The following is a 21,139-nucleotide window of genomic DNA, read 5'->3' on the forward strand; positions in this document are numbered from 1 at the left end:
AGGATCATGACCTGAGCCAAAATCAAGAGTCAGATGCTCAACCGACTGAGCCATCCAGGCGCCCCTATTCAGGTTTTGTATCTACATTTTCTGTGCTTCCTTCACAGCCTGGGGAAGTGAGAGGGGCCTCGCTGGTGACCACACCACCGTGTTTCCACCACACCACAGACGGCACTCAGAGCAGGTCTCGGACGAGGCCACAGAGACACCATAAAGATAATGAAACAGCCCTCTCCTCTCTCGTGAGTAACTGCGAACTCATCAGCCTCTGTTCCGACCCTGCTTTGCTCCAATCTGGTCCTGCTTCACTTGTTAACGTAGTTGCCAAATTGCCCAGTGTTTCGGCAGTGCCCGGGGGGCGGAACCAGCCTGTTTCTCACATCCCTCCTTAGAATCTTCCAGGGCAAGGGGCGCCTGGGTGGCGCAGTCGGTTAAGCGTCCGACTTCAGCCAGGTCACGATCTCGCGGTCCGTGAGTTCGAGCCCCGCGTCGGGCTCTGGGCTGATGGCTCAGAGCCTGGAGCCTGTTTCCGATTCTGTGTCTCCCTCTGTCTCTGCCCCTCCCCCGTTCATGCTCTGTCTCTCTCTGTCCCAAAAATAAATAAACGTTGAAAAAAAAAAAAGAATCTTCCAAGGCAAGCTCCAACTCCCCCCAGCCCCCCTTTCCTAGAATCTCCCGAAGGCTCCTCTGGTCCTCGCAGCCCCAGTTAAAGGAGCCCGTCTTTATTCGACTGCAGGAATGTTCCTCGCGGGACCTGGTCGGTCCGCTTCGACGACATAACACGCACACGCGTGTGCGCACACACACGAGCTACTCGGTTCGCACACAGTGACAGAATCACAAGTTGGCCTGGCTTAGAATTTGGGAGCGTCTTCTGCAGGGGCGCGGCAGACACGGGGCACTGGGGGCATCTGCTCTATTTCTGACTCTCTGGGCTCCATTTTCTTCCCCACGAGCTCTTTCTTCTCAGGTTGAGGCAAGCTGGTTGCAGGTGTCCTGTCTAGTCTCCCGAAGGAACAGCAGAAGGGCATTTTCTTCTGTGCGTCTCACTTAGGAGGAAGGAAACCTTCTCCAGGAGGAGCCCCTCAGCAGATAGCTGCCTTCTTACCTCATCGCCCATAATTGTGTTCCTTCCCCGGGCCCAAGCCACCTGCCGGGAGGGAAATGGCCACCATGACAAATTAATCTCAAATTGATAACCCCCCCTCAAAACACTTGTCCAGAGGGGTGCCTGGGCGGCTCTGTCGGCTAAGCATCCGACTTCGGCTCGGGTCATGATCTTCTGGCTCTTGGGATTAGGCCCCGAGTCGGACTCTGTGCTGACAGTGTGAAGTCTGCTTGGGATTCTCTCTCTCTCTTCCTCTCTCTCTGCCCCGTCCTCACTTCTGCTCTTTCTCTCTCTCAAAGTAAGTAAATAAACTTAAAAAAAAAAAAAAAAAAACTTGTTCCAGAGCGGATGCCAGAACAAAATAAAGGGTCTCTTAGGGAAGGGGGAAGAGAATGGATGTTGACTGGACAACCTGTAGAGCCCGGTCGGGCTGAGGGCTGGAGGAGTCTGTCCTATAGCGAGTTGCTTGTATGTACCTCCTTGAACATGGGCTGCTGGCTAAGACAAGACAGCACGTGTGTCCAGGCTAAGATTTCTCAATTCTCCAATGGCCATGGATCATTTCATAATAAGAAAATAAAGAATTTCAAGTAAATTTCAAATAAACTTCAAAGTCCAGAATTTAAAAAAAAATTTTTTTTTTAATGTTTATATTTGAGACAGAGAGAGACAGAGCATGAGTGGGAGAGGGGCAGAGAGAGAGGGAGACACAGAATTCGAAGCAGGCTCCAGGCTCCGAGCCATCAGCACAGAGCCCCATGCAGGGCTCGAACTCGTCAACCACAAGATTGTGACCTGAGCCGAAGTCGGATGCTCAACCGACTGAGCCACCCAGGTGCCCCCAGAATTTTTTTTTTTTTTTTTAAAGGAAGTCCTATCAATTTGAAAAATGAGCAGACTGATTGCCTCTTATTTCTTTCTGGCTTTTCTAATCCATCTGAAAGTTGGTTGGAAAGTGACATGTGCGTTTGGAGTGTTGAACGTGATAAACCCAGGGACACAACCAGGCTTGAGATGGGTGGCTTTTCAAACTCCACTATTGGTACATGAAACACCCTCCTGGCTCAGGTTCATATTGACCAAGTGAAAAATACTACCAAGAAAACCTGGCAGAAGTCCAAGGTTATAGGGAGCAAAGACTATAATTCCTCTTTTATAAAAAAGGAAAAGCCTAGGAGGCAACACTTTTCAAATGATTGACTTCTTCAGGGGTTCCTGAGGGATCTAGGGTGACAAAGAGCCCCATGTCATCTGCAAATCCAGGCAGGGTTTCTGCCTGAGAAAACTAAACCCACAGAAGGATCTGGAGAGTGCTTGGAACAAAAGAACCTGCCTCAAGGGTCCGTCTCAAGTCCTCTCTGTTGACCCAGCGGGAAGACCCCCAGCCCGGCTTGATGTACAGCGTTACCCAGCAAGCAAGGAATCCTTCGCCCCCAATAAGACAAAGTTTAAGCTGCAATTAAGCGGGGGAGGGAAGGATTTCAAGATGCTCCTTGTATACTGCTGAAAAATAGCTCGGTGTGAAGGAGACCATGTTGCGGGGAACCGAGGGACCGTCCTAGACTATCAGGACAGGGTCAGCGGGTGTTCCTCAGCAGGGGGCTTAACTTGTGGGTTTGCAACGTTGCAAGAAGATCCAGAGGAGATCAGAGTCATGAGAAGTGACTCAGAAAATGCCCCCTTTTCAGTCCGTCAGAGCTTAGACACCAGGGCTAGGCTACCCGTCGCTTCCCAAGCTCAGAAGGGAGCTTCCCCTGGCAGACTCAGTTCCCAGGACGTTTGCCAGGGAAACGAACGCCCTCAGTAGAGGAGCTTTGGAAACGTTGGTGGAAGGGAAGCAAAATACAGTCATTAAAAAGTGTGGTAAGGAAGGGTATGGACTGACTTGAAAGATATTCATAGTACAGGACGAGCTTGGCAAACTCTGTCACGGGCCAGATAGAAATTTTAGGCGTTGCGGTCCATATGGTCTCAAAAGCAGCCACAGGCAATATGTAAATAATGTGGGTGCTGTGACTGCAACAGCAGAGTTGAGTAGTTGTCACAGAGACCATATGCCCACAGAGCCCCAAATATTTACTATTTCTGGCCAATTAAAGGAAAAGTGTGTGGCCCTCTAAGTATATCGGGTGGATTAGGAGCCTGTTGAAGGAAGGAACTCAGGACCAGCAACCTCCTCGAAGAATCCGAACCCTCATCATCATCAAAACGAGAGAAGGGGGCGCCGGGGTGGCTCGGTCGGTTAAGCATCCGACGCCTCAGTTGGGCTCAAATCCTGAGCTCACGGTTTGTGGGTTTGAGCTCCATGTCGGGCTCTGCACTGACAGCACAGAGCCTGCTTGGGATTCTCTCCCCCTCTCTCTGCCCCTCCCCCCCCCCAACATAAATAAATAAACTTAAAAAGAAAATGAGAGAATGGACTGAAAGACAGAAACTTCCAGTTGCCCAACCACGTGAGCTAGGGAGTTCTGGCAGGTGTCCCTTCACGGGAAGAAGCTTAGATCTGGGGCCAGGCGACCTTGGATGGGACTTACTCCCTCTGGGATGCTGATTCATATTCCCCAGCTGCCTCTAAGCAGCAAGCCTGTCACCCTTCAAGTCCTCTGGGATCTGGTCAAAGTCACCCTTTGAGCCCTCTGGGATCCGGTCCCACCCACCTGACCCTGAACCCCACCAATTCAAGCTGTCATGTACATTCCCATAAAGACAGCGTTCGGTGTTCCCCTCCTCCAATTTCCATTCATTCTTCCCCTAAAGAGGAGCGCCCCCCAGTTCTCTCCCCAATCCCCGACAGGTGCCTCCCCAAGTTTACCCACCCAGAGGAAGGATGGGGCATGGGACCTCGGGCTCGGCCACTCAGCAGTCTGCAGCACCTTAGCTGCAGTGATGGGTCCGGGATGGGCAGATGATCTAGAAAGAGCCAAGGAGAGGTCAGGAGACATTTGACGAGGAAGTCAAAGGAAAGCCTTCGGGGGGCTGTGGCCCCAGGGGCTCCTGGGAGCCAGCTTGCAAGCACAGGGGGACGCGTCAGAAAGGCGTCGAGAAAGTGAAGCCAGCAACAGAGACAGAAAGAGACCCTGAGGACATCATTTGATAACTTAGCCGCATGTCTACCCCCATTTTAACTTCTTCGTCTTTCTTTAAAAAAGATTTTGTTTACTGTTTATTTATTTCTTGAGAGAGAGAGAGAGAGAGAGAGGCAGAGTGCGAGCAGGAGAGGGGCAGAGAGAGAGGAAGACAGAATCCCAAGCAGGCTCCAGGCTCCGAGCTGTCAGCACAGTGCCTGACGCGGGGCTCGAACTCACAAACCGCGAGATCCTGACCTGAGCCGAAGTCGGACGCTCAACCGACTGAGCCCCCCAGGTGCCCCCCTTTTTAAAAAATTGTTGTTGAAACTGCAGATGAAGTGGAACCTCCCCTCCCCCCCAACCCCCGGGGTCCTGGAGCTCCTCAAACAAGCCGGGAACCTGAACCCCGGTCCGTGGGGCTGGTCACCTCTCAAGCCCAAAAGCACGGAGCCATGGTGATCGGGCTGCATGAAGAGCGAGGGGCAGGGCAGGTCCTGAGGGCCCCTGCCATCACCTCCATTTCAGCCATGAGGGAAGGCAGATTCGAGAAGGTGGGTCGCTAGTCCCAGGTCCCAAGGCAGGAAGTGATGGCGACCCAGAGCCCAGGGCTCTTTGCCGGAACAGCTGTGGGGTGAGGTCAATGGGACGAACTTTGTGGAGCCCGTGAGCCTGGCTCGCGGGAGGATGTGAGTAGATGGTGATGACGGTGTGTCAGCAGGGAGCAGGGGCGGGGAGGGGACACTGGGCGGGTCAGGGGCAGCGATGACTTCGGTGGAATGGCTTTTGGAGAGTGAGACGAGCAGAAGCCTGTGGGACATTCCCGTTCCCTCCGCACGCTGACCACCCGGGAAGCTGCCAGTTTCGGCGGCGGTCTCAGGATGCGGCTGGAGGGGGTGCTGAGCTGACCGCCAGGACACTTTGGCGAAACGGTCACCGAGCCGCACTTCCTGGGCTGCTCCCCGGAACGTCCCTTGTGAAGGCGTCCCCTCTCCCAAACCAAGAAGAGGAGCGATGCCCACCCCCAGAGACAGGGCTGGCGTAGAGGTGAGCCTGCATGAACAAAGTTCACTAGCCTGACCTGTACCTTCCATCAGTTTCCCCCATAAATCCCCGGTGCACATCCCCGTCTGAGCCTTGCTCGGAGCTCAGACCTTCTGTCTTTTGTTAAAATGGCATATAACCCCCAAGTCGATACCCGCCCCTGACTTTCACTTTTTTCCCCGTGAACTCCGGTACATGCAACTATTAATAAAAATCGCATGCCTTTCCTCCTGTTGAGCGATCTTTTGTTAGTTTAATTCACAGGCCCACATGCCTGGAACCTAAGAGGGTGGAGGAGAAATCTTTCCCTCAAACAGGGATCATATACCAGGTGGTCTTTTGCACCTGGCTTCTTTCACTTAGCATAGCTTTCCAGGTCCATTCATTCTGTAGCGTCTGTCAGGCTGCATTCCTTTCTATGGCCGAATAATGTCACGGATGGACCACATTTTATGAATCTGTGTATCATTTGTAACGGGCATTCGAGTTGTTTTTGCTTTTTGGCCGTTATGAATAATAGTGCTGTGAGCATTCATTTACAAGGTTTTTTTAAAAATTATTGTCTATTTTTTAGAAAGAGAGACAGAGACAGAGTGAGCAGGCATGGGGCAGAGAGAGAGAGAGGGAGACACAGAATCTGAAGGAGGCTCCAAACTCCAAGCTGTCAGCAGAGAGCCCAATGCGGGGCTTGAACTCACGAACCACAAGATCATGACCTGAGCCGAAGTCGGACATTTAACCGACGGAGCCACCCAGGTGCCCCCACGTACAAGTTTTTGTGTGGACATTTTCTTTCCTTTTTCTCAGGTAAACGTACAGGAATGGAGTTGTGGGATCATATGGTGACTATACGTTTAACGCTTTGAGGAAACACCAGACTGTTTTCAAAAGTAACTGCATAATTTTACGTTTCCAGAGGCAGTGGGGGAGGGCTCCAATTTCTCTACGTTTTCCCCAGCACTCGCCATCGTCTGGCCTTTTATTTTTTATTTATTTTTTTTTTTAATTTTTTTTTCAACGTTTATTTATTTTTTTTGGGACAGAGAGAGACAGAGCATGAACGGGGGAGGGGCAGAGAGAGAGGGAGACACAGAATCGGAAAGAGGCTCCAGGCTCTGAGCCATCAGCCCAGAGCCCGACGCGGGGCTCGAACTCCCGGACCGCGAGACCGCGACCTGGCTGAAGTCGGACGCTTAACCGACTGCGCCACCCAGGCGCCCCTCGTCTGGCCTTTTAATCCTAGCCGTCCTTGTGAGTAGACACGGCGTCGTGTTGTGGTTTTGACGAGCACTTGATGGCTTAATGATGTCGAGCATCTTTTCACGTAACTACCGGCCATTCGTACATCTTTGCAGAAAGGTCTATTTATGTCCTTTGCCCATTTTTAGTTGGGTTATTGGTCTTTGTATCGTTGAGTTGTAAGGTCTTCATAGATTCTCAGTATTAGACCCTGGTCAGATATGTGACTTGCAAATATTTTCCGTCATTTACCTGGGATCTCTTCTCGCTTTCTTATCGTTTCCTTTGAAGTGCGAAAGCTTTTAATTTTGATAAAGTCTTAATTGGTCTATTTTTCTTTGGCTACTTGTGCTTTGGGTTGCTTTGCTTTCGTAATCAGAAAAAAAGACAGGGGCACCTGGGTGGCTCAGTCAGAAAAATATCTGACTCTTGATTTTGGCTCAGGTCACCATCGCATGGTTCATGAGTTCGAGCCCTGCGTGGGGCTCTGTGCTGACATTGTGGAGCCTGCTTGGGATTTTCTGCCTCCCTCTCTCTCTCTGCCCCTCCCCTGCTTGCTCTCTCTCTCTCGCTCCCTCCCTCTAAATAAACATTAAAAAAATGTTTTTAGGAGCACCTGGGTGTCTCAGTCGGTTAAGCGTGCAACTTCAGCTCAGGTCATGATCTCACAGTCTGTGAGTTCAAGCCCCACGTCGGGCTCGGTGCTGACAGCTCAGGGGCTGGAGCCTGCTTCAGATTCTGTGTCTCCCTTTCTCTCTGCTTCTCCTCCGCCCATTCTCTGTCTCTCAAATATGAATAAATTAAAAAAAAATTTTTGTAAAAGGCATTGTTTTACAGAAAAATAGGCCCAGATGAAATGCAGTTTATTTATTCAACCATATCCCTGTCCTCAGGGAGCTAACACTCAGCTGACATTTCAGAGGGACTTCCCCTCAGTGGTTAAGAATGTGTTTTTTTTTTTAATCTTCTTCTTGGGTTCTTTTCTAGGTTGCTGGGCAAAGTCTTTCATATTCTGATGAACCAGATGGCCCATTAAACAGCTTTGAATTTAAGTGGGATGAGTCATCATATAACTGTACTTAGGAATTCTAAAATTAGTGACCCGTAAGCCATTTCAGGCTTTTTGTTTTCCGCATCTTGACTGGCTCTGGCGGCAGTGTTTGCTGACCGTAGAAGAAACCCAAACACTGACAGATGGTGAGTTGTGCTGATTGTTGTGAACATCACCAAATCCTGCCCAATCTGGAGCTGTGTGTTCGTAATAACAAAACACTGGGGAGAATCTAGGCTTCGGTACAGAACTGGTTAAATTATGATACATCCAAACTCTAGAATGATAAGAGGGTGTTGAGGGTAGAGAATTGAAAATGTTGAGGGAGGAAAAGCTTTTCCTCTACCCTCTTCTGTTCTGTGACTGGGGGCTGTGAATTAAACTACAAAGGACAGAATAACAGAAGAAAAGATGTACACTTTTTATTAATATTTATGCGCATGGGGGTTCACAGAAAAGAAGGGAAATTCAAAGAAGTGGTTAGAATTGAGACTTACACACCATTTTTGCAAAAGTAAAAGGGTTTGGAGCTCAAGGGGTAAATTGTGGGGAAGCGGCTGGGACATCTGTAGGGCACTGATGGAAGAAGAGAACTATGTTATAAGGTCTGTGTATGCAAACTCCTCCTGGTTTCAACTTTTGTCTCTGGTGGCTTAGAGTCCCTCTTCTCTCCCTGGAATGGGGGAGGAGGGGACACCTTCTTCATCAGGAAATTTATGTCCTGCTTTGAGGCAGAAAAGGGGAGAGCAGAGAACTCTTTCTGCCTCAATTGCCTTCAGCTCAAAATAATCCTTAGGCCAAAGCAGCACATTTAGGTGATAACATCCTGATGGCCTTCACGGGGATCTAATTACAGCACCGGGAACCTATAAATAAGGATGAAGGTCCTCCGGAGGGAGGAGTGGGTTTCTAGGAGAGCTTCGGGACTTTGCACCTGCTGTTCCACCTGCCCAGAGGCTCTCCCCATAGCTGTGCCCTCACCTCCTACAGATCCAAGGTGTCCCCTGAGAAGTCTTCCCCGGCCACCGCCCCTCCTCTGCTGCATTTTTCTCCCGGCGCTTACCCACTCCTGACATTCATGTGTTTATTTCCATGTCTCTCCCCCGTAGTTGTCTGTAGCCCCCAATCGAACTGCAGAATTTGATGACCTCTGTGCTCCCAGGGCCCACACGGTGCCGGCCTCTTGAAGTCTAACGTTCCAGCATGCACCAGCCCCATTTCGTTCACCCAGCCACCCCTCTGTGGACGTTTGGTTGCTTCTGCGCCCTGGCTGTCGTGAATCGCGCAGCTATGAGCACCGGTGTGCGAACGTGTCTCCAGGATCCTGAAATTGCAATTCTTTTGGGTTTACGCTCCGAAGAGGAGTTGCTGGATCACACGGTAATTCTGTTCTTAAGCGTCTGAGGAACCTCCGTGCTGTCGTCCTCAGCAGGTTCTCACGAGCAGGACTCCACAACCACGCCAACACTTGTTATTTTCTGGGGTTTGTTGTGGTGGTGGTGGTGGTTTTTTGTTTTGGTTTTTAATTTTTTTTAATGTTTTATTTTATTTTTGAGACAGAGCATGAGCGGGGGAGGGGCAGAGAGAGAGGGAGACACAGAATCGAAGCAGCTCCAGGCTCCGAGCTGTCAGCACAGAGCCCGAGGCGGGGCTCGAACCCACGAAAACCGTGAGATCATGACCTGAGCCAAAGTCGGACGTTCAACCGACTGAGCCACCCAGGCGCCCCTGTGTTTTGTTCTTATATAGGAGCCTGCAGTGGGTGAGAGGCGAGATCTCCGTGGGGTCCACGTCTGCGTTTCCCCATCACTGTTGGTCAGTCCCCACCGAGCTCGTGCGGAGCGATGCTCATCGCGTGTTTGCTGAATGACGAACAGATGGGCGACCGAACAAAGGAGAAGCGGATGCAAGGATACGAGATGGAACTTCTGGAATAACAGAGTCAAGCTATGTGGTTATGGGTGGTACCATTCCAGACAAGAGACAACCGCTCCGGACGTTTCTGCCTGCCGTCCAAATGCACACACAGGTGGGGGCTGGGGGCTGGGGGTCATGATCTCACGGTTCCTGAGTTCGAGCCCCGCGTCGGGCTCTGTGCTGACAGTGTGGAACCTGCTTGGGATTCTCTCTTTCCTGCTCTCTCTGTTCCTCCAAGGCTCGTGCTCGCTCTCTCTCTCTCAAAAATAAATGCACTTAAAAAAATAAATAGATGCACACAGGGAGGTCATGGAGCAGCCTCCTGGCCCCCCAAGTCCCTCCTCAGCCTTGCAAGGTCTTCCCAAGCCCAAGCCCCATTGCCCATCAGGGGCTGGGCTGCTTCCTGAGAGGCCAGGAGTGAACCCGGTGGGGCCTCTGTCTCACAGAGACCTCAGGCCTGGGGGGAGAGCAGAGGAAGGACAAGGGGACGCAGGAGGGGGTGGGACCCCAGGGAGCTTAGAGCCTCCTGAGAGCCACCTCCCCAAGCAGAAGGGAATCCAGCTCACCTCCCAGAGCAAGGTGCGGTCTCCGTGGAGGGTACCTGAACCGGCACGACGGGTGGTTGTCCCAGATGTCAAACGATGATGTGTTGAAGATGCCCCCCAGCTCATTAGTCAAGGAGGAGTCCGGGAGGCATTCCAGCGGGTTCCAGAGACACCTGGAAGAACCACGGCGGGGCCTGCAGTGGGGATGGCCGCAGACACAGCTGCACCAGCGGGCCCCACTCGGCGCTATTCTCATGTGTGTTTAAGAACAAGGGTGCTTCCGTATTACCCATTTTGCAACAGTTTACAGGACTGTTAAGTAGCTCGAAGACCGGGAGGCAGGGGTGACCCGGAAGGGCCCTCTGGAAGATGCCTGGTTTCCCAGGGGAAGGCTGCTCACAGGGGTTTCCGGGCAGCAGGATCCCAACCCGTCCGGGGCCTAAAGTATGCGCCCCACCCCCCCCCCCCCACCGTGGTATGACACCGGCTGCCCACAGATATCTGGGGAGGGGTGAATTACTGGCTTGGGGGGTGGGGAGGAGGGAGCCCTCTCTCTGGGGCCCTGAGCATCTGATATTCTCTCCCATGGCTCTCATCTATCACGGAGGAAAAGTCTAGATCCCGTGGAGGGCCTGCAAAGCCTCCATGGCTCACACCCTGCCGTCTTTTACCTCTTCTCACTCGCTGACCCCCCCCCCCAGTACACTGAGCACCCCCCATCCTGCCGCAGGCACCTGCCTCAGGGCCTTTGCACTTCCCATTATGTCCGTCCTCCACACCCTTCTGCCAGGTTGCCCTCAGCGAGTTCCTCCCCGATCACACTGTCCGACCGTAAACCAACCACCCCGCTCACGGACCCCACGCCAGCACGCATACCTCCTCCCTTACTTATCTGTCTCCTTAGTACATGTGTGCACCTGACAGGCTATGTGTTGGGCTTATGTATTTGTTTATTGCCTCTCCCCCCCTAGGCGGGATGTTCGGGTTGTTTTCCATTTTCACATCCCCGGGGCCCCAACAGGGCACAGAATAAGCCCTTGAGTGAGTAAATAGTCACACAGCAAATGTCGCTTGTTGCTAAAATGATGGCATTGCTCCTGCTAGTACTACGAATGCTAGTTGCTGTTAGTAATAAAAACATCGGGGCTATACCGTTCACCTTCCGCGTTGTTGCTGCCAAGGGCCCTCGAAAACAGAAATCGTGGAAATCGAGGGCGCCCTGTTCTCTGAGATGGGCGTTGTCTGCCACCTGGTGGTGATCTCTGGAACCGCAGGTCGTACGACAGGTTTCAAGAGGCCTTTCAGCAGCCGTGCCCACATTCGTTTATAAATCTGCACTGGCGGCGGGGGGAGGGTGAGAACTGGCACAACCCCCCCCCCCGCCCCCCCCGAGGGAAATCTGGCAATACCTAACACAACTACATGTGCACTGCCTTTTGACCCAGCAATCCCACGTCTGGGCATCTACGCCCAGCTAACCCTCAGGACAACACAAAAATGCTTCCGTGAGCCAGGTTATTCATTGCACCATTATTTGTCTTTGCAAACTATTGGAAACCACTTATATGTCCACATGGAGTGGCTGGACAGGCTACTCTCAGCTTTGGCATGCCCACCCAATGGAGTACTCTGCGGGTGGAAAAAAAGAATGAGGAAGGTCTCTGTGAACCACCACGGAGCCATATCCAGGGCTCGCTGTTAAACAAAAAAAGCAAAGCCCCGAAGCATATTGATAACAGGGTATCCTTCCGTGAGAAAGAGGGGCTACAAGAAAACACACATCTCTGTTCATTTTTGCAAGAGACATGCAGGAAGGGTAAAGCAGGAACCGGAGAGGCTCCCGCCACGGGGGTCTGGGGGCTTGACGGTCCGGGGCACACCAGCACCTTCCAGCTGCCGGAGCCTGGTCGCTGAGTGCCGGTCTGCAATCCAAGGAACGAGGGCTCTTTGGAGAAGTGGTTGATCCCCCCCACCCCCTCCCCGGCTGAGGCAGGGAATAAACAAGATGATCCTGGAACGTCTTGGGTTTCCGGACAGTAAGAAACCGCTCAAAAGAGGATGGGGCTTGTTCAAAGTGGGACAGAGCCCACCCGGGGGCACTGGCAAAGTTTGAGCAAGAAAAGAAATACAAAAACACTGGAGTTTAGCACGATTAAATAAGTACCTATGTGTCTATCCTGCTATAAATAAATAATCAAATGAACGGGGGAGAAAACACAGGTCTTCCTTCCAGTAGAACTCCAGTGAATAACAGTAGAAGGAGAGAGAAAAATCAGCATCAGGCAAATACCAATACCACGGAAATAATTCTTGCAGCAAACACCCACTGATCGGGGCTCACACTGGTGGGTGAAAGTTTGAAGGGCAGATTGGCATAGACACCATAGTATCCTCTAAGATATTTATTTATTTTGGGTGGAGAGGGACGGAGAGAGAGAGAGAGGGAGAGAGAATCTCAAGCAGGCTCCCCACTGTCAGCCCAGGGCCCAACACAGGGCTCAAACCCACGACCGTGAGATCATGACTTGAGCCGAAATCAAGAGTCAGACACTTAATTGACTGAGCTCCCCCCTCCCCGGTGCCCCACATTTCTGGTGTTGTTGCCAAAAGCGCCTAACCTTATTCCTATCCTGAGAAAACAAACACCGTTCAACCCAAATGGATATCCTACAAAACAGTTGATCGCCATTCTTTAAAATTGGCAAGGTCACGATAGATGAAGCTGTTCCACTTCGGAGGAGAACGAGGCAGATGGCTGCATGCGTGGGCCGCTGGCCGGGATCCCAGAACAGAGAGAAATGAAATGAACTTCACAGTGAACAAACAGTATTGCACCCCTATTATCATTTTTGGTTGTCATGATTCTCCCACGGTTACTAAGAGGCCAACGTCCTGGGAAACGGGAGGCGGGGGGAGGGAACTTTCTGTGCTACTGTTGTCTGTAAATCTGAAATGAGTTCCAAATAGATTTTTCGAAATCTGTGTGGAGTGCCCACGATGTGCCAAGCTCCGTTCTGACGCTGAGGACACCACAGTAACCACAGCAGACAACCATCCTTGTCCGCATGAAGCAGGACAAACAAGAAACAGGTCCGTAAAAAGCATAATGTCACGCAGTGGTGGTATTGCAGAGAAAATAAATGAAGTGGGCGATACGGCTGGAGAGGTAGGGGAGGTCAGCCGAGCGGTCAGTGGAGGCCTCCCCGAGCAGGTGACCCTCTGGGCAAAGACCAGAAGGACGAACATAGCAGCCAGCGCTGTGACATCTGGAGGAAAAACTTACCCCAGGGAGAGAAGCCATGTGCAAAGGACCTGAGGCAGAAATGGGCTTGGTGTGGCATAGCTGGGAGGAGACAGGTCAAAGGGCTCAGAGGCCGGTTGGCTGCCTCTGTAGGTTTCAGGGGAGGGCACATGTCCAGCAGATTTACGTGTAAGAGCCCAACCTATAGCGGGTGGACGGTTCCAGATCCTCAGCAGGACGTGGGCACAGAGAATCACGTGGAGGCAACTCAGGGCGTTATGCTGAGTGAAAAAGCCAACCTCAGGGGCCACAGGCTGGACGACTCCAGTCACGTGACATCTTCAAAAAAACCAAGTCCTAGCGATGGAAATAGATCGGTGGTGGCCGGGGGCGGGATGGTGGGGCAGGCCGTTCTGGTGCCCTTGCCAGGAGGCCTCCCAAGCTGGGCCAGCCCTGGGTCTTGGCTGCGAGGGGGCTTCCTGCAAAGCTGCACGTGGGACAAAGTGGCACAGAACCGTCCACACACGCGGTCCCGACGTCAGGCCCCTGGTTACACCCGCCACAACCACCGGGGAAACCGGGTGAAGGGTACGAGGAGAGTTTCTGTTCCACCTTTTCAACTTCCTGCGAATCTGTCATTATTTCAAAGTAAAATCTTCAGAGGATGACTGTGGGCCAAGCAGACGTGATGGGGGGGGGGGGGGCAGGGAGAGGGTTGGTCCCCGAGCCAGCAGACTGGATCCTCTGGTGTCAGGGGACGGGACATTCGCATCCGGATCCTTTGGCCACATCCCTCTGGTCCCCGCTCTCCGATTCCGAGGCCGATGCCGAGGTCTGACTGCGGGCATCAGAAACGGCAGGTGGAAAGATGCAGCACTTGTGTGCGCGTGCTGCGTTAACGCTGTATTTCTGTGTAATTAATCGCTACCAACTCAGTGACTGAAAGCTTAACACGCATGTATTACGGCACACTTTCTGCGAGTCAAGAGCATGAGTTCAGGCAGCAGGCTTCTCTGCTCAGGGTGTCACCAGGCTGAACTCCCAACGCCAGCTGGGGTCTCGTCCGACGCGGGGGGCCTCTCCCAGGCCACTGGTTGCTGCTAGAATCCGTGTGGCCGCGGTGTGACCGCGAGAGCCCGAGGGAGAGCCTGACCACACAAGCCCCTCTGGGTTCTGCCCACCAGCCACGCCCAGGTCCCCAAGAAAGGCCTCGCGGTGACCATGCCAAGCAGGGCACTGGCTGTCCTCTCACTTCTTGCTTAGTGTCCCCGTGAAGTCCCCATCCCCTGCGCGGGAGCGGCCTCCCTCTCTGCGGCGGGGTCTGCCGTGGGGCTCGTACCTGCTGTCATCCCCTCCCCTGCAGGGACTTGTTTCTAACCAGTAGGTTACGTGGCTGCTGTCGCTCCTCTCATTTCCTTGCGTCGCGTGAGACTGGATGCTTCCTCCTCCTCCTGCTGGCCTTGAGGGAGCAAGCCACCGTGAGTCCCACAGCCACGACCCCTGGGGGGCGAGCCCCTCTGACCAGGGTGTCAGCGATACGTGACCACGGTGAGTCGGCATTTACAGTTGCCCTGTCGACTCCTCTTTCCACACCCCAGAGCGTAGCGATGCTAGGATTTTATGCCGTAACAGCAGAATTCGGGGGCGCCCGGGTGGCTTACTCGGTTAAGCATCTGACTCGTGATCATGGCTCATGTCATGATCCCAGGGTGGTGGGATCGGGCCCCGTGTCGCGCTCCAAGCTCAGCGAGGAGTCCACTTAAGATTCTCTCTCTCTGCTCCTCTCCCCAGCTCATACATTCACTCTGTTTTTAAGAAAGAAAAAAAAAAGGGGGGGTGCCTGGGTGGCTCAGTCGGTTGGGCGTCTGACTTCGGCTCAGGTCACGATCTCGCAGTTCATGAGTTCAAGCCCCACGTCAGGCTCTGTGCTGACAGCTCAGAGCCTGGAGCCTGCTTCGGATTCTGTGTCTCCCTCTCTCTGCCCCTTCCCTGCTCATGCTCTGTCTCTCTCTCTCTCTCAATAATAAATAAACATTTAAAAAAAATTTTTTTAAGAAAAAAAAAACCAGCAGAATTCAGTAGCTTCCTTAAGGTCGAGTTCCTGAATCTACTGCATTTTTACATGAAAATATTGCATGGAAATGACTGGGCTAAGAAAATACTGTTGTCTAGGCAAAACCGTGGGCTGCAAAGCTCTGTATGAGACTAGGCAAAGACTCAGAGATGCTATTTTGTAGAAATTGCTGAATCCAAATGCAGAGCAGATTTTGCTCTAATTTATATCCTCTGCCAACTTGCTATCTATAAGGAATTGTGATGTTTTGCCTTTTCTTACGGTCCCCATCTCTAATGGCTAGTGACCTGGGCAGAACTACAATAAATAGGATTTATAAAATTACATTTTTGGGGGTGCCTGGGTGGCTCAGTTCGTTAAGTGTCCGACTTTGGCTCAGGTCATGATCTCACAGTTTGTGAGTTCCAGCCCCACATCGGGCTCTGTGCTGACAGCTCAGAGCCTGGAGGCTGCTTCAGAGTCTGTATCTCCCTCTCTCTCTCTCTTTCTCTCTGCCCCTCCTCAGCTCATGCTCTCTCTTTCGCTCTCAAAAATAAATAAACATTAAAATTACATTTTTGCCTGTCAGACAAATGTGGGATGTTCGTGAGGGTTGCAGGTGACTATATCTACTCCTCTTGAACACTCTTCCTGGTTCTTAACATGTAAATAAGATTAGAATAAACTAGGGGTTGGCAAACTTCCTATAAAGGGCCGGTCAGTAAACATTTTCAGCTTTGTGGGTCATAGGGTTTCGGTTGCAATAATTCAACACTGCCATTGAGCACAAAACCAGCCATAGGCGATATGGAAATGAACAGGTGTTGCTGTGTGCCAATAAAAGTTACGAACGGAAATTTGAATTTCGTGTAACCTTCATGTCATGGAATATTACTCATCTTTTTTTCCATCATTTAAAAATATAAAAACCAAGAGCGCCTGGGGGGCTCAGTCGGTTGAGCGTCTGACTCTCGATTTCAGCTCACGTCATGATCCCAGGGTCGTGGGATCGAGCCCCACATCTGAATCTGCCCTGAGCGTGGAGTCTGCTTGAGGTTCTCTCCCTCTCCCTCTGCCCTTCTCCCCAATTGAGTGCGTGCACTCTCTCTCTCTCTCCAAAAATTAAAAAATTAAAAAAATATGAAAGCCAGGGGCACCTTGGTGGCTGAGTCGGTTAAGCCCATGTCTTGATCTCAGCATTGTGAGTTCAAGCCCCACATTGGGTCCATGCTTGTGTGAAAAAATGAAACAAAACAGAACCCCCCAAAAAAGAAAGCTGCTTAAAAATATAGCAATAAATAAATAAATAGATAAATAAATGCCATTATTAGCTCATGGGTAGTATGGAAACAGGCAGCAGGCTCGATTTGGCCTGTGAGCCATGGTTCGTTGACCCCTGGCTTTTTAGATTACCTCCACAGTCTGTGCCATATTGAGATCACAGGTTAAAACCCAAATATTTTTTGCTTATCTGAATGTCCTCAGTGTGCCACGAAAATAACTCATACAGTCCCAGTTGCTTGAAAACTCAGACTATTGGAGTCATCCCAGCTCCTTCCATTTCTCCCCATCCTGTTAGGTCAAGACGAGAAAAGTAAAGTGTCAGGGATGACAAGACGGGAAGAGATGGGCGGGCGGCTTTTGTCTGAGGTCTGACTCCCACACACACGGGGACAGAGCCTGAAGACTTTGCCCCAACGATGGGGATTCACTGATGGAGATTCAGGACTCCTCTGTCAGGCACACATTAATTTGGACTGAACTAGGAATACGGAATCTCCATGGTCTTCCCCAGCTAGCTTCTCTCTCCTGGGCTGCACCTGATCATCTATAAAACTATGCACTGACCTAGATTAGGGGGTCAGTAAGCTAATTGAACAGCCTCGGGTACGTGTAGTTTCCATTAGCTACCCTAACATGCGAAAATATCCATATTTTTAATGAGTATTATAATTTTTTTTTTTTTTTACATTTATCAAGTTTTGAGAGACAGAGTGAGACAGCAAAAGTCGGGGAGGGGCAGAGAGAGAGGGAGACCCAGAAACCGAAGCAGGCTCCAGGCTCCGAACTGTCAGCACAGAACCCGACGCAGGGCTCCAACTCACAAACTGAGATCGTGACCTGAGCCGAAGTCGGACGCTTAACCCACTGAGCCACCCAGGCGCCCCTAATAAGTATTATAAACATTCATATCAACTAATTTGGGAATCTCTGCTTAGCTCGTCTGAAGCTTATTCAAATTACCCTGAAAATATAGATCAATTCTCTGTTTTTCTTAATCCAATTAGACATATATAACTGCTAGTTTGGTAGAAGAAAAAGTCAGTACGTGTAATCCATGAGATGGAATGAATAAAAAGACTTTTCTGGTGGTAAGAAAATCAAATGATTCCAGAATCCACCATTCCCTGACATATGCACGCACACACACACACACCCCTTAATTCAATCACGTTCTCTCTTTTTTTTTTTTAATGTCTGTTTATTCATTTATTTATTTAGAGGGAGATTGTGAGGGGTGGGGATGGGGCGCAGAGAGGGAGGGAGAAAGAATCCCAAGCAGGTTCCTCACTGTCAGTGCAGAGCCCGACGTGGGGCTCAAACCAAGGAACCGCGAGATCATGACCGGAGCCGAAATCGAGACTTGGACTCCCAGCCGACTGAGCCCCCCGGGCGCCCCTCCCGCACTGTCTTTTCCACCCGTAACTAAAGTTGGACTTTGTAATAAATTAGGAAGATAAAGATTGGCTTCGTCTTTCGCGCAAACAGCTCCTGGAAAGACAGCAGCTCTGAAAACGGTATCGGCAGCTCATTCCGCATTTCCCCCAAGCCCGTCATCCCATCGGGGTCCCGGCGACACAGCCACACACGCCACCCTCTGCCGCCACGTCGCCGTGTTCTGCCTGCTCTCGAGGAGGCGAGGAGAGCAAAAACAACACAGGAACTGCTGTGGCCCCCGGTCTCACATTTATTCCGCCCCCCCCGGTTTAAAAAAAAAAGAAAGGAGGGGGGCGCCTGGGGGGCTCAGTCAGTTGAGCGTCCAACTTCAGCTCAGGTCACCATCTCGCGGTCCGTGAGTTCGAGCCCTGCATCGGGATCTGTGCTGATGGCTCGGAGCCTGGAGCCTGCTTCCGATTCTGTGTCTCCCTCTCTCTCTGCCCCTCCCCCGTTCATGCTCTGTCTCTCTCTGTCTCAAAAATAAATACACGTTAAAAAAATTAAAAAAAAAAAAAAGAAAGAAAGGAGGGGGGAAGGTGTCACATTCGAGAATATCCTTTTTCTTCAGAATAGTTTTATTAGTTTACATAGGGTCTGTCAACACTCAGCTTTTTCTCTCCTCCTCTGACACATAAACCCATTCATTCAGAGTCTTCTTCCCCCCATATCTCATAGATGGTGATGTTATTGTGAGGGTCCGCAGGCACCTCCAGGTTCTGAAGCTTGGAGTTACCTCCAGCCGCCATGGCGACTTTCAGGTTGCGCACCTTGGACACAAATTTCACAAGGTCCACCTCGAGCTGGGTTAAGGTATTGAACGCATAGTCTTTGCTGGGGGAAGTATTTTGAGTCTTCTTCAGCGGAGAGCGAAATGAGCAGCCTCGAAGCCCAGAAGGATTCTGCTCCTGTCAAGAAAGATACGCAGGGTGAATGATACTGTTGACTTTGCTGGCTTCCACACGGTTCCAAGAGAGTCGGGCTGGCCTAAGTAAGGATGGTTCCAGCATTGCACTCGAGGCCAGGGATTGGCGAACTGGGGCCCAATCTGTACCTCCTGTTGTTTTTTTGTTTTTAAATATATGAAATTTATTGTCAAACTCGTTTCCATACAACACCCAGCGCTCATCCCAAAAGGTGCCCTCCTCGATACCCATCACCCCCCCTCCCCTCCCTCCCACCCCCCATCAACCCTCAGTTTGTTCTCAGTTTTTAAGAGTCTCTTATGCTTTGGCTCTCTCCCACTCTAACCTCTCTCTCTCTCTCTTTTTTTTTTTTTTTCCCTCCCGTTGTTTTTGTAAATAAAACTTTATTGGGACACAGCCTTGCCAATTTAGTTACACATTACACAAGGCTGCTTTCAGGCCAACGCGGCAGAGTGGAGGAGTCACGACGGGGACCGTACAGGCTCCGGAGCTGAAAACATCGACCAGCTGGCCCTTTCCAGAAAAGGGTTGCCAACCGCTGCTCTATCGGTCTGGACGCAGTGCCACGAAGTGTTGGGGCTGTCTAGCAGAGAACGTGCCGTGTTTCTGTCCTTTTCCCCGACTGAGAGCTAGCTGTTCAGCCACTGTAGGAAGGAGCTGTCACTTCTTCACACGTTTACCCCTTCACGACCGGCCTTGTCCTTTACTGGGGACAATGACGCCACCTGCCCCCAGTTCAGCAACTTGTAAGAAGCCAGGCGCTAGGGAAATCAAGAATCAGGGAACGAACCCGGCGGTGAAGGTGTCTCTGAGAGTAACTTTGACCCGAAACACGCCAAGTTCCCCACTCTATCCTTACTTTGAAAAGACTCACTTGCCAGGATGAGTATCAGGCCAAGCTTTCATTCGCCCCACGAGCAGGAGGCCGTCCTCAATCGGTAGCCCATCCCCCCGGGGGTCTCCCTAAGGACAGCCAGCCTCCCTAAGGACACGTCAGGACATGGATGTGCCCACGTCTCGCAGGACCGTGAGGTGGGCGCCCCGCCTCCTGCTCGGTTCCGCCTCACGACCCGGAGCGGAACCTACTGGAACGCGTGCCTCCCCGGGGCGGACGCGTCTTGAGACGGAATCGGTGCGATGGGAACCCTTCCCACCCTTTTACCTTAGTCTTCTCGCGATCCCCTCGACACTTTAGTATCACATACAGCACGACGACAAAAAAAAGCCAGAGCCATTTTCTCCCAAGCCAGCCTTGGGCGTGCTCTGGGAGATTCTGCCTGATCCGGAAGTGCCCCCCGCAAGGCACCTTGCCCTGGGGTTCCTTGGCTTTCTCTCTCAGAGACGTGAACACGAAGGCACAGCCGCAGGACAGGCACAGAGGCAAGAACAAGACCCATGTCAGCGTCCGCATGGTGAGCAGAGGCGGGGGAGGGAATAGCTCATGGTGGGTCTGTGTGCCTGCCCCTGGAGACTGGGTGCCCAGGGCTGGGCCGTTGGTGATGTCACAGAGGCGGGGGCCGCCCTGGCCATTGTGACGGCTCCAGGCTTGAAGCGGTTGCCCGGGAGCGAGGCCTGAAGGAGGCGGAGAACTTTCCGAGGGGCGGTCAAGAGCGGGAAGACGGGCAGCCGTGGGACGCCAGCTCCCTGCCAGAACATTCCTTCCGAGCCCGGGGCTCCACCGGGAGAGGCCCTCCCCTGTTTCTGTCTCTTGCCTCTCGAATCCAGACGCGGTGGTGAGCAGGGCAGACCCAGCACATGCCCCCGTGGCACCGAGAGGCGACCGGGGAAGGTATTGAACCAGAGGCCACGAACTGGGGGCCGCTGAGCCGCGGTGTTTCTAGCAGTAACTATTTGCCACTATTTAAATGTTGGGAGGGGCTCTGCTTTTAGAGCCGAGATTTCTGGCTCCCTTTGAAAATAGGGATGATCTGGGAACACGGGGCCGCTCGAGGCTGGAGCCAGATGGTGGCCACACTCAGTCCCTGCACCCCTTGTCTCTGCCGCCCGCCGCCACTCGTGGATCGCTGCTGAATGCGCAAAGTACTTCATTCCAAAGGTGATGAGAACAGAGTACTTTCCGAGAACAGAACGAGGGGCCCGTGCTGGGTTAGGTTATGCGGGAAGGCTCTCCCGGAAAAGGAGGGGGTGGCCCGGTAAATGCGGGAGGGGACTGAGGACGCTGAGGTGACAAGGACCCAGCCCGTGTGACAATGGAAGCCATCAGGTTTTAAAATG

General features: G+C 51.9%; 1 protein-coding gene across 1 annotated transcript; it reads right to left on the reverse strand.

The window, feature by feature from the left end:
- Positions 1-18,535: 18,535 nt before the first annotated feature.
- Positions 18,536-20,391, reverse strand: LOC123579617 (protein FAM209A-like). Its single transcript, XM_045443757.1, has 2 exons — positions 20,067-20,391; positions 18,536-18,886 (listed from the first exon to the last, which is right to left on the reverse strand). Exons 1-2 carry the CDS (start codon positions 20,313-20,315, stop codon positions 18,623-18,625), a joined length of 513 nt encoding a protein of 170 aa, XP_045299713.1. The 5' UTR covers positions 20,316-20,391; the 3' UTR covers positions 18,536-18,622.
- Positions 20,392-21,139: the final 748 nt, after the last annotated feature.

Source organism: Leopardus geoffroyi, chromosome A3, assembly GCF_018350155.1.
Source record: "Leopardus geoffroyi isolate Oge1 chromosome A3, O.geoffroyi_Oge1_pat1.0, whole genome shotgun sequence".
NCBI classification, from domain to species: domain Eukaryota; kingdom Metazoa; phylum Chordata; class Mammalia; order Carnivora; family Felidae; genus Leopardus; species Leopardus geoffroyi.

What these genes read in the sequence shown, in the direction of transcription:
- LOC123579617 (XM_045443757.1), bottom strand. Translation starts at nt 20,315, where the DNA reads ATGCGGACGCTGACATGGGTCTTGTTCTTGCCTCTGTGCCTGTCCTGC. An exon ending in GGGATCGCGAGAAGACTAAG is followed by an intron (nt 18,887 to 20,066) that starts GTAAAAGGGTGG and finishes CTTTCTTGACAG; the next exon opens with GAGCAGAATCCTTCTGGGCT.